Source organism: Haliotis rufescens, unplaced genomic scaffold (assembly GCF_023055435.1).
Source record: "Haliotis rufescens isolate VD_foot unplaced genomic scaffold, xgHalRufe1.0.p SCAF_109, whole genome shotgun sequence".
Lineage (NCBI taxonomy): Eukaryota > Metazoa > Mollusca > Gastropoda > Lepetellida > Haliotidae > Haliotis > Haliotis rufescens.
The window spans coordinates 584,257-607,838 of NW_025963790.1; the positions used below are offsets into that span (position 1 = coordinate 584,257).

At 40.2% G+C, this 23,582-nt stretch overlaps 2 protein-coding genes across 2 annotated transcripts; one reads left to right on the forward strand and one right to left on the reverse strand.

Moving 5' to 3' along the window:
* Window positions 1–1,394: 1,394 nt before the first annotated feature.
* LOC124114873 lies at window positions 1,395–11,797 on the forward strand. The gene is made up of 12 exons (XM_046475664.2): window positions 1,395–1,533; window positions 2,132–2,207; window positions 2,848–3,390; window positions 5,032–5,217; window positions 5,733–5,918; window positions 6,945–7,130; window positions 7,393–7,599; window positions 7,984–8,205; window positions 9,138–9,487; window positions 10,590–10,683; window positions 11,270–11,349; window positions 11,682–11,797. The coding sequence occupies exons 2-12, from the start codon at window positions 2,150–2,152 to the stop codon at window positions 11,706–11,708; spliced, it is 2,139 nt and encodes a 712-aa protein (XP_046331620.2). The 5' UTR covers window positions 1,395–1,533; window positions 2,132–2,149; the 3' UTR covers window positions 11,709–11,797.
* A 5,538-nt stretch (window positions 11,798–17,335) lies between these two features.
* On the reverse strand, window positions 17,336–23,299 carry LOC124114887 (fibropellin-3-like). Its single transcript, XM_048392083.1, has 6 exons — window positions 23,249–23,299; window positions 22,928–23,053; window positions 22,659–22,775; window positions 20,696–20,818; window positions 18,444–18,560; window positions 17,336–18,012 (listed from the first exon to the last, which is right to left on the reverse strand). The coding sequence occupies exons 1-6, from the start codon at window positions 23,280–23,282 to the stop codon at window positions 17,942–17,944; spliced, it is 588 nt and encodes a 195-aa protein (XP_048248040.1). The 5' UTR covers window positions 23,283–23,299; the 3' UTR covers window positions 17,336–17,941.
* Window positions 23,300–23,582: the final 283 nt, after the last annotated feature.

Here is a 23,582-nt window from a genome sequence, read left to right on the forward strand (position 1 = left end):
AGAGAGCATGTTCGATTGCACCTCAAAGTTGTGAAATGTAAACACCAATGGCTGGAGCTACTGGAATATTGCGCCACATAAAGGGAGAGATGGCGGTCTCAATGGCCTCCTTTAGTTCTAGTTCAGATGGGTAAATCAGTGGAAAGGAATTGGCTATTTGATGGTTTTTGAACGATATATCTGACGTTAAACTGGCCAAATTACCTTGTGTTGACTTTGCCAATTCGAGCAGAAATTCTGATTCAAAGTATAAAGAAAGAAGAAGATCCTGAAGAAGGTGAGCATGTTTGATGCCTTTTGGGATGCCTACTTCTAACCTAAATGTCTTACCACCAAACTTTACATATATGTTATAAAGGAGGCAGTGCAGCATTTTGCGTATTGCTAAAACATATCTGCAATAGGGAAACCTGGAAACACATAATCGCGGAGAATAATATTTTGGCGGTGATCGACCTTGTTCGGCAGCTTGACTACTTAGAGTTTCTAAGAGCCTCAGCCCTGCATGTGACATGTGTTGTCTCCTTAGGCAAGTGACTTTGTCCGAAATATGCCTCTCTTCACCCAGCAGTAACAGGGTACCCGGTAGGATGAGATGATAATTTGACTGTTAACCTTCTAGCGCCTGGGTTGTATACTCCCCAGAGAATGAAAGTCGAGTGCACCCTGACCCACTGACTGGGGTAATAATATTACGCCTTGTGCATGATTAGGGTGTGGATTCGACGCATTATAAATATGCACGTTGATATTTTCCTTAGTTGTTCAATGTAATGGGTTGATGAACACACAATGCCATTTAGAAAGTGATCAAATGTAACAATGTTATATTTGGGATAACACTTTCTTAGTAAAGTACAGATTTTCGTACTGTTGGGGGGTTGTGTCCCATCCGGGTGTTGGCGATTAGGTACCTCATTCTGGCATACTGGGTTCGAATTCCGGATGGGACTCAACCCCCCAAAAGTACCAGAAACTGTACTTTACTAAGAACGTGTTATCCCAAATACTATTTGTTATAAATGGGTCTATGTTGTTTTTGCATAATTGCATAGAAAACCGTCGTGGCAATCTAAGACGGAAGATTTGCATGTTCTTGGGACATTTGAACTGTGTGAAGCAGGGCTAACATATTCTCCCTTTTTCAGTAACCGAGTACATGAAAACAACAAACAAACAAACACCGTGACTACCGGGTTACTCTGACTCCATGTGATAGAGAGTGATTGTGTAGCTTGGGTGTATTTGATCTGAAAGTTTGTACTCAGTACCCATTATGACGCTACAGACGATAGAGTTTGCCAGGTGTGTTTCAGTGTTTCACCAGAATGTTCAGCTGATACCCGGATCTGGGGATAAGATGAGTCATGTGCCCATGTAAGGGATGAGTGTCCACCCTGTGCAGTCATTGGGTGGTCATGAATATATCATGTGACATTCATACGCCGCAACTCACTTCTCGACCGACAGGTAACAGGGAACCTTGTCCTAAACCTACAACCGCGGACACTACATACTCTTCTCATTGGAAAGGTAGGTGTTACTGGTCTGCCCTGATTGTGTCACTCTATGCCGAGCATCACTCTCAAGCATGATAATATCCCCGTGTTATGGGCTTTCGGACGTTTAAGAAACATTCTTAGTTTTCTCGCTAATCACATGAACAACCTTAAAGCATGTCACTAACTTATAAAAGAAAACTTTATCTTGAAATCAAGCCATCTTTTGAATTTTTACAATGCCTGTGAGACACCACAACCCTCGTCATAGCGGGAGTACTCGCGATAAACATGGCCGTCGGAAAAAATATGATCCGACGATAGATAGTTTGCATGTGGTACAGATTCGTGAAGATTAGCTTCTTGACAAAGCACAGCTGGTAATTCATAATAATTAAAGAGTCACTTACCTGTGTTCGACTGTATCAGATCAGCAGGTAGTTTGACCTCATCCAAAAATTCCCCACTTTGGTCTTACTGTTCTGGTGCTCCTAGGCTTCTCTGAAGACGTAGACTTGTAAGATCTGCACTGTTTAATGCTTTCGTGTTACATGCATACCGTGCCAGGATATTACTGAAACATCGTTGTATACGTCATTCAACTCGCTCACTCAAACACTTCTTGCTTTCAGTCTCGTCTCGTGAACAGGATGAACTGGTTCGCGGTGATTGCCATTGTCTTTGGTGTTCAAGCAGTGTCTGGCCAGAGTAAGATATGACTGTGATATATAATTGTCAGATTAAGATCAGCTCATCAATTTCAATCTGATCATTACAAATTGGGATTCCAGTCTCCATCAATTCATACTGGTCTTAATGATCAGTAGGTCTGGCTCGGTGATTTGGTTGATGGAGAATCAACGTACCCGGATGGCGTGGGTAGCTGCTCATACAGTCAATGACGGTATTGTCCAGACTCGATGATTTACAGGCCAACGTTATAGCTGGAATATAGCTCAGTGTGGCTTTAAAACAAACTAACAATCTTAACAGAAGTCAGTTTGGGAATTGGGTAATTTTCAAATTCACATATTGTGTCATATTGTGTAATATGTATATGTATTGTACAATCCACAACCTTTTCAGGATAAGGCTCAATAACTGTAAAATATAACTGAAAGTCCATACTATCTCTCGTGTTTAGTGACCTGAGCCTTTTTGACTTCTATAATGCGGGTTTACTTATTATACCTTTATGTTCAAGGAATGGCCCAAATTTGCGACTTGCCTGTATTCGAACGTAGCAATATTATACATGTTCAACGATTTAGACACTGAAAATCCGTAAATCGATTTAAATGAAAGTTGAAGTAATACTTGGAAACATTGATATTTCTGTGTTTTCCAGACTGCGCGCACCTGCTGGATGTCGTTGCCGTTGTTGATGGCTCTGACAGCATTTTAGATGATGAGTTTATCCTTCTGAAGAATTCTCTTATCCAGCTGACAAACTGGCTTGATCTTGGAGAGGAAGGTCAGATGTTTGGTGCCGTAGTCTTCAGTTCGTCTATATCTGACGTAGCGCATCTCAGCACCAACCGGTCACAACTGCAGGCACAGATCAACCAGTTTGGCCATCCTCAGGAAGGGACACACACGCACCTTGGAATCGCCAAAATGACAGAGATAATGCGTACTGAGAGTCGTCTTGGCGTTCCTAAAGTCGGCATCGTCATCACCGACGGCCGGTCCCGATATCCAGACAGAACTGCACAAGAAGCTGCAGCTGCGAAAGATTTGGACATCGAGATGTTTGCTATCGGAATCGGTTCAAGAATCAGGATCTCAGAGCTAAACGACATTGCTTCATCTAACGCCAATGTCAAGAATATTACCGCTTTTAGTGAACTCAACGACATTATCGTCACTCTGGTGCAGGAGGTCTGCAAAGGTATAGCCAAACACATTGATTTTCTTAGCTGTATTTTTTCTGTTGTTTCACATCGATGTTAGTCATACTTGAAAGCATTAAGATCGAGTATATCCTTCAAGTGATGTTTCATTACATTTACCTGTCTCCATGTGATTTAATGAGTGAGTGAGTTTGATTTTACGACGCTTTTAACAATATTCCAGCAATATCACGGCAGGAGACACTCGAAATGGGCTTCACACATTGTACCCATGTCGGAAATCGAGCCCGGGTCTTCAGCGTGAAGAGCGAACGCTTTAACCATAAGGCAACCCGACCGCCTAGTTATTTAATGACAATCATGCAGGAGTTCATTGAGCAATCATCGCGATCGAATGACTACTGCGTAGAACTGGGAGGCGTTGTGCAAGCAATCTTAGCGTTTAGACAGTCTTAAGTCTGTGATAAGGTATGGGTGTTACGATCACCTTAAGGCTAAGATCGCTTTGTCCATCCTGACTGCATTTACTTTATAATGAAATGGCATTAATGAGTGCACTTTCCTTGCTTTAAGTAAACATTATTGTTTATAAAACGTAATAATCTGTTGATGTGAATATTAGATTATATTGTACATTTATTGTATAAAGGTAACATTGAAGGCTCAGATATCTATACGTCACTGTCTTGGACACATGACGATTGTCTTGTCTCTCGAGAACATTAAACATAATCACGCCGACTTTTCAACTATACTCTGATTTCAACAAATGGATGCCACTAATGAACCCGGTAATCTTCAGTCGTTAACTTCCTGCGATGTGACCGCCGTGATATTGCTGGAATATTGCTAAAAGCGGCGTAAAACCATACTCACACACTCCTGTGATGTGAAATCGAGCCAAGCTTGATATTCTTTTGTACTTACTTTGTAATTACTTTTTAGATACCCGGTCTTTCATCTATTGAAAGTCATCCTTAAGGACATGAGTACCCTTTTCGCGAACACCTGGTGTCATCAAGATTTTAAGTGATCCATTCATATAATGTTCATCACTATTGTGCCTCTTGCGCCCTACCGCTTGATAATCAAACCTGATATTCTCTGACGTTGACGCTTTGAATTTATTCATGTCTACCATGTCGGACTGAAATTGACTTTATAATACAATAGTGGACCTTACTTGTTAAATACACATTGCACATTTGCTTCTTCATATTTGCAAAGAAACTGGAGAAAACTTGTAGCTTATTGTAGAAAAGGTCGATGAGATGTTATAGAAAACATGACTGAAACTCAGTAGACTCTTCAACCTGGTTCAGGTCTTTGCAAACTAAACCATTTAACTTTTCATTCTTACGATGATTTTGAGTGAGTATAGTTTTACGCCACTTTCAGCAATAGTCCAGCAATATGACGGCGTGGGACACCAGAAACAGGCTTCGCACATTGTCCCCCATGGCAGGAATCGAACCCAGCGTGACGAGCGAACGCTTTAACCACTAGGCTACCCGACCGACCTTCTTACGATATTAACATCCCCGTCAACTTAGATCAGTGGATAACAACGTTAATGTTCTTTTTATAAATATAATGATCTTTTTTATATATCTTGCCCATTTACAAATCCTGATGGTAACGCTACCTTGTTATCTCAATCATTTGTTCTTACAACACAGTTGACGGAAACTGGACTGAGTGGACGGATACTGTCGGAGTGTGTTCTGTATCCTGTGGAGGAGGATCTAAAACCATCTCCAGGACCAGGGCCTGCACCAACCCTGCTCCCAGCAACGGCGGAGCGGACTGTGTAGGGTCTCCGTCTGATCAATACACAGAGAGTTGCAGTACCAACGGCTGTCCAGGTACGCTTAATGCCACAATTAAAGCATTCTTTAACACCTTTTCGGAAAGATTTGGTACCATCACTATTTGATAGTGGTTCATAAACATTTATTGTTAGCATTGTAAAACGTGGTCAGGTAATAACAGGGTAATTGTATGAATTTTAAAAAAGTTGTCAGCCATTCAAACTGCCTTTTATTGTTTACATAAGGCAAACATAAAAAAAATTGGTATTTGGTATTACAAAGATGTATGCTAATTGAATAAGAGTAAATACATTTTCATGTATGCGTTTAAAAACCCCATAATATTTCACATCTGTATAACTTGTATGAACATGCAAATGGTGTGAGTATGAAAATGGTTAATTTCAAATTTTCAGCTTCAATAGAGTAAAGGTAAATTCACTTTATACGTTAACCCTGCTAATTATGCCATCTCAAAATGTAATCTTCTTTGATATATCTTGCCCATTTACAAATACTGATTGTTACACTCGCTTTTTTCTACGTCGGTAATTCTTTTTACAACAAAGTTGAGGGAAAATGGACTGAGTGGACGGTTACAACCGGAGATTGTTCAGCGTCGTGTGGAGGAGGATCTAGAACCATCTCCAGGACCAGGACCTGCACCAACCCTGCTCCCAGCAACGGCGGAGCGGACTGTGTGGGATCCGCAACCGGAGATTATTCAGAGTCTTGCAACGCAGCAAGATGCCCAGGTGAGTTTATAATCAGCTTCAGGTCATGTAAATGCGGACATGAATATCGCAGTGTTTGTGCTCTGCGTATAAAAATGGATATTACGTCAACTTAACATTTGTTAAAATAAGTACTTGTTCACAAATACCGTTCATGTTTCTGACAGATAGCTCCACGATACTGTAGCTCTCTTGGGTTTGTAGACAATTATATGTAGTCAAGGACAGTCACTTCTCAAAAAAGCTGTTGTTGATATTCAAATGTTGTGAACAAAATATGATGTCATCATGAGGGGAAACCTACATGCTAAATTCCATCTCTCTCGGTCACTCACATAGCCAAATAGCGAGAGAGAATTAAGAAGCACGGTCAAAACAAGATCAACATTGTGCAAAAGAATTAGAACAGCACACTCAACAAATGGCATTTATTTATGGTATATAAATGATGGAGTAACAGCCATAGGTATAGTATAGTAGGTGTGCAAAGGTCAAATGGAAATATTTAATGTCGCCAAAAAATCGGATCATATACATGTATGTTGAGCCCAACTACTTACCACATCATCATATTTGATGAACAAAGACTGAGAAAGGGACATGAAAAGCCTTTGACATATGGCCACCACAATGATCCAATTCGAATTTTGCGCAGATTTTTTCAGCTTTTGGGGTAAAGTGGTTTCTGAGGAGATGCACTCGTGAGGAAATGCATTTTGAGAAATTATAAGGGCAAAGTACACAGTACAAAGATCAAATAAAGGTCCAAAGTTTGAATATCGTAAAATCGTTTACGTCACATGGTCCCATTCACAACTACATATATACCAAATTTCACACAAAATCACTGTGTAATGAGCAATAGCTATTTTACTTTCAAATATCACAAAACAGCAAATAGATTGATCCCGACTACTAACATAAATAGCTTTTCAATATGTCTACATCATCTTTCAAAGTTTCAGCTGAATCAGCTGTTCCTCTGTATCTTACGGTTTACGTAATTGATATGTTCATCTGTATTTCGATTACCATCGATTATTATAGTTCATGGGGGCTGGTCGACCTGGATCATCACCACTAGCACGTGCTCAGCTTCTTGTGGAGGGGGATCTAGAACGGTGTCCAGAACCAGACGCTGCAACAGTCCTGTTCCAAGTTTCGGCGGCAATAACTGTGTAGGGTCCTCTGATGATACATACACAGAAACGTGTAACACAGGGGGATGCGCAGGTAAGGTCTAAACCCTTAGTCCCACTTCAGTGGCATGCACACGCTATACAGGGATTGAAACTTTCACTTGTGCTAAGATTTATGTAAAAACAGATTCAGTTAAGAAGGAACATTTCTCCATTAATCAAAGTTTAATGTGATGCGTTGTAGATAGCTTAGAAAAGTATTGTGTTGCTTACACCAATATATAGATGTGGTAAAAGTATCAAATCGGATGTAAACAGCTGAAGGTTCAACGAAAAACATTATTCGTATTTTTTAGATCCATGCAGAGGTTGTCGGTATGCCAACGGTATTGGATACTTGCCAGACCCCGATGACTGTGCCCGGTTCATACAGTGCCAGGAACCCAGACCAGGGACCAGTGCTATTTTCCATAACATGCAATGCAGTCCGGGTCTGTATTGGAACCAGCAACACTTGGTGTGCGATTGGCCAGCTAATGTTGTCTGCACAGTGGAAGCTGAAGGTGCGTTGTTAACTCTATACATGCTAAATACGAGAATATTAGTTCATTGTTATCCTTTCATTCGACACCACCATGACCTTAAAGTTAACGACGGGGAAGGTATTGTGAATAAAAGCGACAAAACCATTTCCACAATCATGAGAGATATCCATTGTACTATTCGGACTATATTGTAAGCATGTGTTTACGAATCACTATCAAATAGCCCTCACAACCAGCTCTTCGCGAACCCGTCACAAACACATGAAAAGACAAGTCAATTGTTTACCTGAAACAATACGGGACATATGGTGTAAGGCAAAAAAGGGAATTGCATCAGACATAATATCTGACATATACAAACCATGGCATACCAAGAATTTGTTTTTTTTGTTTTCATCACAGATGAAACATTTGCTCCATCGACTGCTGCACCGTCAACATCTGCTCCACTGACTTCTGCTCCCTCGTCGTTGTGCGACGGCTCTACGAAGGCAAAGCCTGGCAATACTGCTCAGTATCAGCAGCTGATTCATGGAAACTGGATCACTAGATACTGCGCTCCCGGAACTGTGTACTCAAGTACAAGTTGCAGCTGCATCACCGGCCAGAATGTCGCATCCCCAGGTATCCCTGCACCTCTAGATAGTCAGTTTTTTAGGGGGCACGGGTGGCCCAGTCGCCTAAGGCGCCGCGATTCGTTGTGCAGAGTTGCGTTCCTTGGGCAAGCCAGAAACCTATGACTGTGGGTTCGAATCCCGGTTCGCCCCTATTATGTTTCTAGGTTTGTCAGCACCATAGTGCTCGTGGGTTTCACTGAAGTGGTAAACGTCTGAGACCTGCACCTCCCACATTAAGCTGGCACGCCGTGATATAACTGGAATAATGTTAAAAGCGGCGTTAACACAACTCACTGAGTTTGGTACATCTGTTGTGTTGCACTGTTCCACTGTGTTGCAAAACGAATATATTTTTTAATTTTTTTTCTTTACTTATAAGAACCAGAATATCTTCACCTGTACACAGACGTAATTGAAAATTAACATACATGTATCGTTTTATCAGTTTCATTGAAATCAGTCAATGCACTATCCTGTTACTGGAACTGCAGATCCATCGATCACTTGATTGTCTGGTTTGTTTACAGGTCGCCGTTGCATGGCAGGAGAACTGCTTTGCTTCTTTGTGCAAATTGTATGAATGGCTGGTGCTCGCATAAGGGCAGGCCATGCTTACCCCCATCGCGAACACCTGGTGTTATCTCTGATTTTCAGTGGTCCATTCATATCATTTTCACAGCTATTTTGTCTTTTGCGCCAAATGGAATTTGTTTCGGTGGATATTCTAGACTGGTTAATCTCTTGCACTGACAATTTATCTTTGCTTAATACACATGAACATACATGAGATGAGAACCAACTTTTTGACTAAAGGTATTTATGTGGTTCTTGCAATGTAATTATAGGTGCGAACGAGGTACACATGCATGAAACAAGTGTGAAGAAGGTTGCATTATGTGAATATAGATCACAACATTATGAATATCATTTTCATTTCAGTTTGTCAGGCCGAGGTTTACCTTCCTTTCAACAGCGACGTTAGCGATCATTCTGCCTACCACCACCACGTACAAAACACTGGTGTTGTAACTACAAGCGGGGGCTACGGCGTCTTCAGCAACAACATCCAACTCCGCATCCTGCGTTTCTCCAACATGCATTTCGGCAACACCTTAATCATCTCCTTCTCCTTCAAACAAACTCAGACAACAAGCAAAACACAGGCTATCGTCACCAACGACGACTGCGGATACGGAGGCAGCATCTACATCACCACGCAGCGGTCAACTGTCTACTTTCGTGTTGTCAACAGCAACAACGTCACACATACTTTGAATATAACTTACACAGTGAGTATAACAACTTTGTTCTTACACTCCATCACATCGTATTTATGCAGGAAGAGGTCCCCTGTACCCATACTTGTTAAAGCCGACTGACATTGTGATCCGATCGTCAAGCTCTATGTATTGCTTGGCATCGTACCCTGATGGTTGGGTATCGATTCTCGAATCTCTTGGGGAGGTGGGTAGCCAAGTGTTCAAAGCATTCTACCATTACCCTTAAGATCTGGGTTCGATTCCCAGCTGGGTTCAATGTGTGAAGCCCATTTCTGGAATCTCCCGCCGCGATATTGCTAATAAATGGGCGCTCAACCCACTGACTGACTGACTGGTTAACCTGTTCCAGACCTTCTTATGAATCTGGAACATGGCTGATCGGGTCAGACAACATTCATTCTAGTCAAGCGAGAACATGTCTATATTATAGAAATAAACGACGAGCGGGAGTTGTTTATCATACAATAAAACAAAGCAGGGAGAAAAAACCATGAAGGGCGCAACATATATGAGTATCGACATTTTTGTAGAACCCAAGCTATAAATATATTTACCGTATTTTAATAACGATGACTCCCTGAATAGAATCCTATTTAGCTATGTCGGACAAGTCCATGTTAAAAACAGGTGGGTTAAGTTGGTATATCCCGCATATTATCAGAATCCTCACGTCGAGTATCTGTACCTCTTCTCCCAATACCGATTTTCATATTTCTCCCACTATTGGATGCGATCGTTCGGTCATTGCCTTCGTCTGCGTTGCCCAGCTAAATCTATGGGGAACAACTCACAAGACACATACCTCTAAAAATAACGTCGTCCAATATACGACGTCATCAAGTTGCGAGCACATGTTTGAATCTCCAGAAATGACGTCATGTATGGACAATGTTTTATCGTGAAATAAGCCACGCTGCTTTCTTAATTGTTCTCGTTGCTATATGGCTATCTTATATTTTTTTATTGAACGTCATGAATTTTTATGTTACTCACACTATTAACATCGTAACAAAGTGGACAAAAGTTGCTAGGAAACATGAAGGTAATGGTCTAGTTACGAGTCGATATTATCCATTGTGGGTTTGAACATTTGTGTGTGGGTACATTTCAGGCAACGACGTCCCTGAATGAGGTGAAGCTGATCATCAAGAATGGGCTGATGAAAGCAGAAGTCAATACCTCCAGGAAACAGAGGACATTTGATGGTACAAATATTTGGATGGTCGTTGGAAATATTTCCTATATGAAAGAATTCAACGAGAACAGTATGATACATACCGTTATTTTGTGGTTAGGGCACCTGAAAAATATTAAGCAAACGAAAGAGAATCACCATCATGGAACTAGTCTACCGTATTTCAAATTGCCAAAGCTACCAACAGCAGTTAATTTTTCCTGAAGGTATAAATGCCGACAAAAACGACATGGAATCAAAGATTTTACGGACTCATTTTCTGACTGGCACTGAGAGGTTCAATGTTCACAATCTAATTTTTCAGAATTCATCTGAAATGTAAAAATCTAAACTGCCGGGAGAAAAGGTGTATACACTTGAAAACTGGAATTAACCAAAACATTAAAAATGCTATCAATACATTACTGGGCTAAAACAATCGCAGAAACACTGCAAACTTAGTGTCCAAAAATACCACGATGACGCCCCTTAAATACATAACCATCGAATAACCATTTTGTGTTCACTTTTACTTATTAGCCACTATTAAACATATATAGGTGTATCGTTTCTTTTGCCCGGCTGTTTAGTTCATCCCCATTTGTGAATATTTGCAGGTAACATCGGGAAAAGCCAGTGTGCAATTCAGATTGGGTACGGTAGTGGCCTCGACTTCTTCCACGGTGTCCTGGATGAAGTACGTCGTTTACCTGTTCTTAGTTATACATTTGTTGTCCGAACTGAGTTTAAGACTTAGTGTTTTATTATGACTTGCTAGCCTGAAACATAAATTGAGTCAAATGGATATGAACAGTTCCAGGGTATATTAAAGAATGTAATGTTTAATGATGCTGGTAAGAGAGTAAGTTAAGGAAGGCTTCTTAACAGTATGTCAGTAAGATTATGGTGTGCCAACTTATTATCTGAAGATGCCATACATATCCTCGCTTATCTATAGTTGGGATATTGCAGCTACGTTAAAAAACAAACAATGACGAACTTGTAGTGTATCTTGCTTTTGTGTTTCAGTTCAAAGTTTTCATCTGCGATCCATAGACCCGGTAGTTCAACACAGTGATTCATCACGTGGGACCATGAAGTGCTGCTTTTATCTCGATATCAATATTAAAATTTATAGTACACTATTTCTGATTCTGTCATGTTTGTTATAAATACTGCTCTTTACGTATCCCTTAATGTTTGTCTTAACGAAACGAATTAATTGAAAAGTCGGTATCCAAAGTAATATCTCTGTACCGTAACAAAAACACGCGACATAGAATTCTACACTCAAGAATGACGTGGGGCAACGTTAACGCCGTGTCGTGTCTGAAAACCATCGTAGATTAACGAGATGTAAACAGCGTTTGGTTCTGTAAGAGTAACCAAATGAACTGTGATGATTTTCCTTTCTCCGTTACACGTTATTGAAGATGGGACATAGGATGGGCATATTGTTCTACATAATGGACCATAGGATGGGCATATTGTTCTACATAGTCGACAATATGATTGGTATATTGTTCTACATAATGGAACATAGGATAGGCATATTGTTCTAATAAGGGTACATAAGATGGGATATCTTGTTCTACAAAATGGACCATAGGATGGGACACCTTGCTCTACATAATCGACAATAGGATTGGTATATTGTTCTACATAATGGACCATGGGATGGGCATATCATTGTACATAATGGTCCATAGGATGGTCATATTGTTGTACAAAATAGAACATAAGTTCTACATAAAAGGAACATGTAGGCATATTGTTTTACATGATGGAGCACAGGGTGTGAGATCTTGTTCTACAAAATGGACCACAGGATAGGCATATTGTTGTACAAAATGAACATCCTGCTTAGCATAGGTCTTAAGCAACCCATTCCTTTGTCGGAGGCGACTAACGGGATCGAGTGGTCAGACTCGCTGACATTGTTGATGCATGTAGTGGTATCCTAATTGCGTGGATCGAAGCTTATAATGTCAATCACTGGATTTTCTAGTCCAAATTCCATTATTTACAGAACGTCGTCATATAGCTGGTATATTGCTGTCTGAGGCGTTAAACAACAAACAAACAACACATGAAGCTGTAATTCACAGGCTTCAAATTCATATATAAGATGGCTTAAAGGCAATTCTTGAATTGATTGAAGAGTCGTCAAACTACAATGCTAACATCAGGTGCTCGTTAAACCAGGACTAAATATTAAAATTATTTAAAAATAGTGTACATATCAGTAAAATACAATATAATTCACGACATGTTTCTACTATCTCAAACACTACAACAAAATATGTTTTGGGAAATTTTAAATGAATATTCCAAAACAAATGAAGGGTCAGTAAAATTGCTAATGACACGTTCCAACATGGTGCCCTGCGATAGCGGGGAGATACATTGTACACGTTAATGATTCTTGACAGCTGGAAAGTTAGCATAGATGAGTTAGGTTTGAATGCTCTGAAGAGTATTTCAGTTATATCCCGCCCAGTCAGCTTACTGTGGGAGGAAATCCCGAAGTGGCGCAGGTCTCAAACATTTTCACTTTGGTGAAACCTACGGGAACAGGTATGGTGCAGACGACCCAGAGCTAAATAGACGTATTACGAAATGGATAAAATGAAGCGTAAGGTGATAGGTTTCTCAAGTTACTAGACCATCGAGACTGTCAATGTCTAAATGGCCTACAACTACATATTCGATGATGGTGTATCTCTCGAGAACTCGTAGGTGTCATGGCTTCCACGGGACTATATAGGGATGCCTCGATCAAAGTATCGATGGTTTTCATATTACAAAGCTGCAACTAGAAAATATATGTTTACCCATTCAGGATTTAAATATAATTGTTCTGTATGACAAATCATGAATATGTGTATGACATACATGGTCTTAATGGTAGATCTTATAGTTACCCTGTTTCCCCCATGGGGAATGCGGCCCCCAGGAATCTATGCTTGCCGTACGAGGCGACTTAATGGATCGGACGGTCAGGCTTGGGGACGTCGTTCATAGCGTGTCATCGTACGTCGACGACGTGACAGGTTGCTCATAATATCAATCACTGGTTTGTCTGGTCCAGACCCAAATTATGTACAGACATCGTCATAAAGATGAAATGTTGCTGAGTGTAGATTTAATAACAAACGAACACATTCTGCTTGTTTCTTTTTATGTTAATGTTGATGGATATGTAATTTGTTCTCGTCGCTATATGGCCTAGACATTGGCAAATATTACCTCACTTTCAACAGGCGACTGCTTAAATGACAACGCCGAAAAATAAACTCAACCCAACAATAGTTACAAACTTGCAAGTGATATAAACTAGTGTCCAAAAGAAACGATATCAACTTATTTTCAAAATTGTTTTTTACTAAGTGAATTGCCAAGTATGAAAACATGCCAATTCGTATTGCACATCCCAAACACAGCATAGTCGATAAAAAATACCGGGAACACGTGATCACTTCCGGGAAAAAACGTAAATTTCGTGAAAGTTACATTTCCCTCTCTAGCATGTTCTGCACGTGCAGAAAAACTGTATAAAACGGCTGATCAGACACGTTGATATCACAGCAACAAAAAGAACACAAGATATGCCACGTTTGACAGCCATCGAGAGAGAGAGAGCCGTTGGAATGGTCCAACAAGGAGCGTCACACGTCGACGTCGCCAGAAGGTTGGGCCGCGCACGCATCACTATCACCAGGTTGATGCAGCGGTTACGTCAGACAGGTCAGACGTCAGACAGGCCCAGGAGTGGAAGACCACGAGCAACCACGCCCCGTGAAGATCGTTACATCCGGGTATTACACCTGAGGAACCGCACCGTAACAGCGACGTCCACGGCGGCTACAGCACTGGGACACAGGATCAGTCGACAGACCGTCTACAGGAGACTACGGCAGTATGCTATCCGGCCACGTCATCCCTACCGCGGACCGCTCCTGACGCCTCGACACCGGAACAACAGACTGATCTGGGCCAGGCGAGTTCGACGTTGGCAACGGCGGGACTGGGCACGTGTTATGTTCTCTGATGAGAGCAGATTCCTCATCTTCAGAAACGATGGACGGCAGCTTGTATACCGACGATTTGGTGAACGTTTGGCGCCTAACTGTATCCAACAGGTCCGGCCGTTTGGAGGTGGAGGGTTAATGGTTTGGGGTGGCATATGTGGTGACGTCAAAACGATGCTTGTCGTAATTCGTGGAACCTGAATGCACAGCGTTATCTTGATGACATCCTACGGCCTGTTGTGGTGACCTTTATTCAGCAACAGCCTCGTGGACTCCTTTTCCAACATGACAATGCAAGGCCACACACAGCAAGATTGACACAGAACTTCCTTGCCAACGCCAACGTACAGGTTTTGCCATGGCCCGCATGTTCGGCGGACATGAATCCCATCGAGCACTTATGGGACCACCTCGATCGGCAAATCCGACGTCGCCGTGTGCCTCCAGTCAACGTCCAGGAGGACTTGGAACGATGTCTCCTCGAGGAATGGCAACGCACCACTCCCAACGTCATCAGACGTTTGACGTCATCAGTCCGTAGGCGTGTTCTGGCATGTATTGATGCTCACGGTGGACATACCCGCTACTGACTTGACTTTGAGACGTGTGGTGTGACATTTCCCGTTGTTTCTGTGATCAGTGCTCTAACGAAATGTTCATTTTTCGACCCCACCCATCTTTAAAGGCTTGTCATATTGGTTGTACAGATTTTATCGAAATGAATTTTTGTACAGATGTTGTGAAAGGATTTCTCAAAAGCATAACACCAATCCTAAACTTCTGCATTGTTTAGTTTTTCTTTTATGTCGTTGCAAACAGGTGGTATCGTTTCTTTTGGACACTAGTTTATATTCATACAGATTTACAAATATCGATAAATATCATTGGTGTATTACCACAGATCTGAAGATTGTTAAGTTGAAAGTAGATACTGTGTTTTACCTTAAGTTAAAGGTAGACGACCTTTACTCCGCGTAGACATAAGAAAAGAGTAATGTTCTCTCGTACTCGAATTTACTTTGTCTCAACTGACTTCACACCTCAGTGTTCAATATGTTGTGGACTGTCGGTTCAAGCTAAAACAAATAAAAAGTTTCAACTCAATCTCGATTATCAAATATCATTTAAAGAATGTTCAGGTTACTCAAATGTAGTTACCTCTGTGAATAATGTATTTTTTACCATCCGTGAACTAAAGTGCTAGTGTTTTCCGCGTGTTTTCACACCTTGGATATATTGCATTTATTGCTGAATTTGATAATTTTAGGTTTATATTGTGTAATTGTTAGGTAGATGCACGTGTTACTCACTTCACATAATCATACTTACGAGTTTCTGCTTCTTACATAACGTGATTATATTATGGGGATCCGTTTTAGCGAGGTATATTCAAGTTGCTTTTAGTTATACAAATGTAGTCATATCACAATGCCTTGCAAACAGAGGGAGCCTTGGTCAGGAGGAGCATCCACACTATAATGTATCACGTCACCATATGCAGTATCATGTATGTTTCATTGGCTACAAAAACATAGGAGATGCGACCGCCTCCGTGGTCTAGTGGATAGAGCGTCTGTCCGGAGAGCTGAAGATCGGTGGTTCAATCCCCGGCCGCGACAAACCCAAAGACGTTTAGGGATTGTTCTTGTTTCTGCTCTGCCTGTCGCTTGGCATTAACATGTTGAAGGAGATAAGACAAGTCCCTTAGTGTGGGTCGGTCAGTATACTGTGTCTGAGTGGGGTATTCATGTCAAACTGTGGCATGGTATCTCAGTTGGCTACCACTATAAAACCGGCATTAGTCCGCATGCACATGTACGTTGCAACATTTAAATCCATTCAACATCACCACGCCGACAGAAAAGAGGTATATAAAAATATATCTCAGTATTGATTGAAGAGTAAACTTTCAAAGCAAAAATCAGGTAGAAATCAGAATTTATGAAAATGCATTTACTTATCAGCACAATACCACCAGTTATATGTCTGGCATGTTACTAGTGTGAAGCCCATTTCTGGTGTCTCACGCCGTGATATTGCTGGAATTTTGCTAAAAACGGCGTAAAACCATACTCACTCACTCACTAATGTCTTATAAAGAACAACAAAGTACGTTTGGGCCAAACTGAAATTTGCCACCAGAAATGAAGCTTCAGTAAAAGCGCTATTGACACATCCCTCACACCACAGAACCCTGAGATGGCTGAGAGATATCCGTATGATGCATGACGGCTGGATTGTGAGTTAGACTCAGTTTGATTTTGCGCCGCTTAGAACAGTTTTTCACTTAAAACACGGCGCTAAAGCGTATTGTAAAAGAGAACCAGAAGAGATACAGCTCTCAGCTTGGTGCAGACCAGATCATTTAAAGGTCGCCGTCATATAGCTTGAATATTCGCAATATTAAGCAACCAAAAAAGAAACAACTTTACCCTGTTTGGTCATATTTCACACCGCATCTGTAATATTTCGGTAGCTGTTTTAGAGCCCATATTAACAGATTTGTATTAATTTGTACATGTCACTTGATCCCTTCCCTACGTGGCTGGGACATTGCGGAAGCGACATTAAGTCATATCTCCCTTTCAAAGACGACTCTTAAAATCAAAACGCCGAGTTATAAACAGAAGTCAACAAAGCGTTATAACTTGCTGGTGATGTTTATTTCAAATAAAGTACAAATATTACTAAAAAACATATAACTATTAGTTTTAACATGAATTGTTGTATCACTGTAAGTAAAAAGTAGATAACATTAACTCTGTGTCAGTGGTCACTGGGAGAGAGGTCCACGTCATCAGTAACATGTTATCAGGGGCCGAAACGACTAACGAGAGGAATTTTGTCTTTTTAACTACAGTGAGACGATAACGATCAATACAGAATCAATGATAATTTCTTTTGAATCACTTGATATAAATTCTACTTAAAAGCACACATAACACACTATTAAAAAAGGTACACACTAAACCAATACATCTACTGTATTGAATACAAGCAAAATATATTAAGGGTATACCAATGAACAAAATTAACTAATTAAAAATATAGCTGAATAATGTTTCCTTTGTTAACTTCTTATCTTCTAATATCAACAAACTGTTCAAAGAGTAAAATTTAAATTTATCTTTGCTCAAATTAGGGCCGAATAATTCTCGTGATTCGCTTAATAAATGTTCCCTTATTTGTTTACATTAACATGTCAAACAAGAACGCAGTTTCAAACATGATTTGGCAGTCAGTGTGAGAATGATCGTTTCACAGGATGACGAAGAATGTGAGAACAGTCAGCAGCATCAAGAATGTGGAAATCTTCACTGTATCTCCATCTAAAATAACATATAAATGTGTTATTTGTATCCGTATTATTTAAACAATATTGAAAAAAGAGTTGTGAAATTTAACTAATTTAACTTGTGAGAGCGTTTTATACAAATACGCAGGTGAAGCGCTTAGGACATGACAACTCTCTTCCAAACAACGAATCACATTCTTGATCTTTGTAAATGTGCGTGTAATGCTCGTGATTGGTATACGATGAGACAAACAGGAGCTTTGATATATGTCACTAGTTATAAATGACATCGAGATAATAATATGAAATTAGACTCGTTCATTGCTTATTACTTTACTTTTATCACCAGTTTATTTATCAATAATGTATCATTTTTGTATTTTCCAAAATTTCTCTTTTAACACTAGGACAATCAAATTTTTACAGTTTTAATTTGGTTCGTTAATATTAAAAATGTTTCCCTACCGTTCTGACATGTATGTCCTGTGTAACCCCCCGCACAGGTACAGGTGGTGGGGGTGGGGCTTGTAACACATGTTCCTCCGTTGATGCATTCGTTCCCACCATCAGAACACACGCCCTCTGAAACAAAACGTCTCCGTTTCACATTTCAGTTAGTGTCACCTTATTCATGAAGCAAAAGCAACAAAAGCAAACAAAATATATAATCGATTAAAAACTCTTTCCATATTCAAAAGAAGTCTCTGCTAAAAGCATAGTCGGTTGCACGATTCCCACTATATCATGAGCATGTGTTTATGTATTACTATCAAATAGCCCTGATATCAAGTGTTCGCGAACCCGTCACAAACACATGCAAATACAAGTCAGTTGTTTACCTAAACAACAGGGGAGCATATCGTACAAGGCAAAATAGGGAAATATCTGGTCTAGGTTTTATGCATTAGAAGTTGCTGATTAAATGTGATGACCATGTTAGGCATGGCCAGTTTGTCATGAACGTGTATGTTGCCTGAGTTTTGTTTTTCTGGAACAAATCATATTCTCATTGTTACACCATTTTGAAGTAATATTGGGGTTGAAGAGCCAAAAAAAGTTGCCTTTAAGTTGTGTTTCAAAGGAACATGTAACAATGACATTTACGTAAACGCAAACTAAAGAAAATCAAAGTACATGTAGCCATGAAATATAGTATTCCACACTTGTTCTCCTCCATATGATTCTACACCAAATAATGCCAATATTTCGAGAGGTCAACCTACCCTTCCCTTAAAACTAACTTTCACGCTTACTTAATGAGGCCACGATTTCAACTTCAATGTCAATAGCTACACTATGCGTGACCCATTAACAATGGTTATGGCAGCTTAAAAGTTGCATTGGAAGTAAACTCATGTTTTCCTTAATGGTCTTTTAGTGTGGACAAAATCTCAACCTTCCGGGGACATTGCTCATGCCATAAAGTGGCAATAATAGAATTCAAATTACGTATGTCTAAGTATCATACTTGGTGTGTTAGATAATGAATAGAACCAGAATGTTTAGAACTTGGGGCCGAACTATCAACTTCTACAAAACGGATGATTCTTGGACATGTTACGGTGATTTGGGTTGGGGGGTGTCTATACTTGTCCGGACATTGAAGGTAGGGGTAAACATAATGTTACCTATGAAAAGAAAAGGCAATCAGTTGAGTTTAACTATTTTGCCCGCAATATTACATAACATAGATACCATACGCGTCATCACTGGAAAGAAAATGCTTCGTGTATTTTGTCATTTCATCACCTAAGATGCCAGGAATGAACGTTTGTGCTTATCACCAGTTGCTTCACATTCGTTGATATCTACAAATATAATAAATTGACAACGTCACGTACATCAACGTCACAATTTGTCATGAACGTGTATGTTGCCTGAATTTTGTTTTTCTGAAACAAATCATATTATCATTTTTACACCATTGTGAAGTAATATTAGGGTTGAAGAGCCAAATGAATTTGCCTTTAAGTAGTGTTCCAAAGGAATATGTAACAGTGATAGTTACATAAACGGAAACTAACAAAAAATCTAAGTACAAGTAGCCATGAAATATATACTGAACCAAATAAAAAACTTCACAATCCTAAAATTTTAACATTTTGACCAGTTATCATTGTGGGCCCTTATTGTGTATTTAAACAGTAATGGGCACGTATTGTCTTGAGATAAAACCCGTTTGTGTGCAGGTGATTCGATCAAAATCATGTGCACAGCACGGATGGTGGCGTGGCAAAAGTGTTTTTTTCAGGTGCAACTGGTCACGTGGCCATAATACCGCACGTGTTTTCAGCCATACTTGTTAGCAGTCATCATCAGGCCATAACTGAATAACGGACAAGAAGTAGTTACTTGACGTCATAAAATTTAGGAGAACTATGACGTCACAATACCAAGGTGACAATGGACAAATAACTCCACAGGTTTCTAAGTGTGCTGACAATCTCTCTCTCTTCTCTCTCTCTCTCTTTTATATATATTGAGAGAGAGAGAGAGAGAGAGAGAGAGAGAGAGAGAGAGAGAGAGAGAGAGAGACTCTGGTGACCTGGTACATTGGTGAAACTGCCCGCTCGTAGAGAGAGAGAGAGAATTGAAATTGTATTACCATATATAACCATATATGATTAATTTACAGATGCTCATAAATGTACATGCTTTTCTTCCACGTGGATTTAATAAATTAATATTTTCCCGAGATAAGCAAGTATCATATTTACCGGTGCAAGTTGTTCCAGTTCCAGCAAAACCGTCATTACACGTGCAGGTGTAGGAACCTGGGGGCGTATTTGTACATGCAGCATTCGTATCGCAGTCGTGAGCGTCAACACATTCATCGATATCTACAAATAAATTAACAAAACAAAAATAAATCTGCACTTTTCTAAACTTTGTTAAAGATCATTTGTCACGCACCCCCTGTGTTGCCTGAGTTCTCATTTTCACATCAAAGCCACATTGGGTTTGTAAAGCCAAATGAAGCAATCTGAAGGATTCCAAAGGAATATTTAATGATGATGGTAATTTGAACGTCAAAGTAAATATGTGTCTCCCATTTTAAAAAAATCCTTGATCTACTTCCAAGTGGATTAATATATTCTATAAGCAGGGAGCTAGTTCATGACTGGCGGGAGCCTAAAAGCATGTTATTCCGTGTCACACCTGCAATCTGACACAAATGTTTTGCCAATTTCATAGGTGAACCACACTTGTTCTTCACTGTATGATTCTACCCTAAATAATGACATCATTTCACTTAAAAATAATGACTGTAGTGACTTTAATGTAACTCTAACACTTACTGAGACTATGCTTTTAACTTCAAAGTCAATGGCTACGCTATGCCTGACCCATTAACAATGAATATGGCTCCTTAAAAGTTGCATTGGTAGTAAATTCATGTTTTCCTTAATGGTCTTTTAGTGTGGACAAAATCTAAACCTTCCGGGGACATTGCTGATGCCATAAAGTGGCAATAATAGAAATCAAATTAAGTATATCTAAGTATCATATTTGGTGTGTTAGATAATGAATAGACCCAGAATGTTTAGAACTTGGGGCCGAACTATCAACTTCTACAAAACGGATGATTCCTGGACATGTTATGGTGATTTATCTAATAACCTATGTCTACATTGAACTCGCTTTTAGACATGCTTGTAGAGTGCATGTCTTTGAGGATTAAAATGAATGGCTTGTTAGAATATAGAAAGGTAAACCAGGTGCCGTGAAATGGAGGTTAACGTCGGGTTCAAGTACAAGTAAACTGAGATACCATGACGCAGTTAATCATGGCTCCTCCACTCAGATACATTACACTGACTTCAAACCGAACAGGGGGACACGGGTGGCCCAGTCGTCTAAGGCGCCGCGATTCGCTGTGCATAGTTACGTCCCTCGGGCACGCCAGAAACCTATGATTGTGGGTTCGAATCCTGGTTCGCCCCGATTATGTTTCTAGGTTTGTCAGCACCATACCCGTGCTCGTGGGTTTCACCGAAGTGGTAAACGTCTGAGACCTGCCTCACTTCGGGCTTTCCTCCCACATTAAGCTGACACGCCGCGATATAACTGTAATACTGTTAAAAGCGGCGTTAAACCAAACTCACTCACTCACTCAAACAGAGCAGTCCTTGCCTGCCAGGCAGGAGAACAGTATTTTCATAATACGTGAATGTTTTTAATAAATGACACTGACTTTTTACGGCGTTTCATTCAGTACCAAGATTCTTTTTAATACATCTTTTATAGGTGTGTGATGAGGTGAAATTAATATCAATGAAGCGTTCAAGATTGCTGCACTTATATAATACGTACGTGTGTGTTTGGTTCTCTTTTCCTTGGTTCTTTAACGCCGCAGTCAGCAATATTTTCGAGACGGCGGTCTGTAAATAATCGTGTGTGCGTGTGTGTCGGGGTGGGGGTGGGGGGTGGGGGTTTGGTGTGTGGGTGCCTGTACTTGTCCGGACATTGAGGGTAGGGGAAAACATAATATTCCCTTTGAAATTGAAAGGCAATAAGTTGAATTGAACTATTTTGCCCGATATATTTACAGAACATAGATACCAGAGGCGTCATCACTGGAAAGAAAATGCTTCATGTATTTTGTCATTTCATCACCTAAGATGCCAGAATTAACGTTTGTGCTTATCCGTATGGTAACATTGCTCAATGCGTACATACCAGTTTCACAGGTGACTCCTGTGTAACCCTCCACACAGGTACAGGTGGTTGGGGTGGGGCTTGTAACACATGTTCCTCCGTTGATGCATTCGTTCCCACCAACAGAACACACGCCCTCTGAAACATACAAGTTCCCTTTCACATTTGTAGATAAAGCAAACACAACAATATTTCTAAATGAAGTCGCCTATTTAAGGGATCCATTTGTGTTCTAATATATGGAATATAGGAACATGTGATATATTTTAACAGTGAAACTACACACTTACGAGTGTCACAGGTTGCTCCCGCGTAGCCAGGCGCACATTTGCAAACATCTGCTTCACAAGTTCCTCCATTTTTGCAGTGATTTGGGTCAGTGCAACTTCCACTGACTCTGACAGTCAAGCACAACACTGGCAAAACATGATGCGATAGATTGTAATGTCTTTTCAATAATGTGAATTATGTTGGCATAATCAGTCTTTTAAAAATGTGGTTATCTTATGGTTATCGTTGTTACCAGAAGTAGAATGTAAGAAAATAACTACTAATTCCTCCTAATTAAAATAATTAACAATATGACAGAAAGTGACAACAAAGGAACTCACCAAGAAAGATTACTGGTAGTCTAAAAGCCGCCATGTCTGGTCTCTCTCTCTCTCAGCAGGTCCGATAGTTCACAGCTTACACTCCTTTATATAGTGGGAGATACTTGGTGAAGACTACGCCCACTAGGTATGATAAGGTACCTTATTTATAGTAACACTTGTTATACCCCGCGACCAACGACAAAACACACACATTCTTCTTAGCATATTATGGCATACCTGTTTAAGTAAAACCTAGTTAGTTATATATTTTGCTCTTAGGCGGAAGTATTCTTCGACGGAACTGACAACGCATTGACTGAGATGAGTTCCGTATGCTATGGTTCCTATGTGC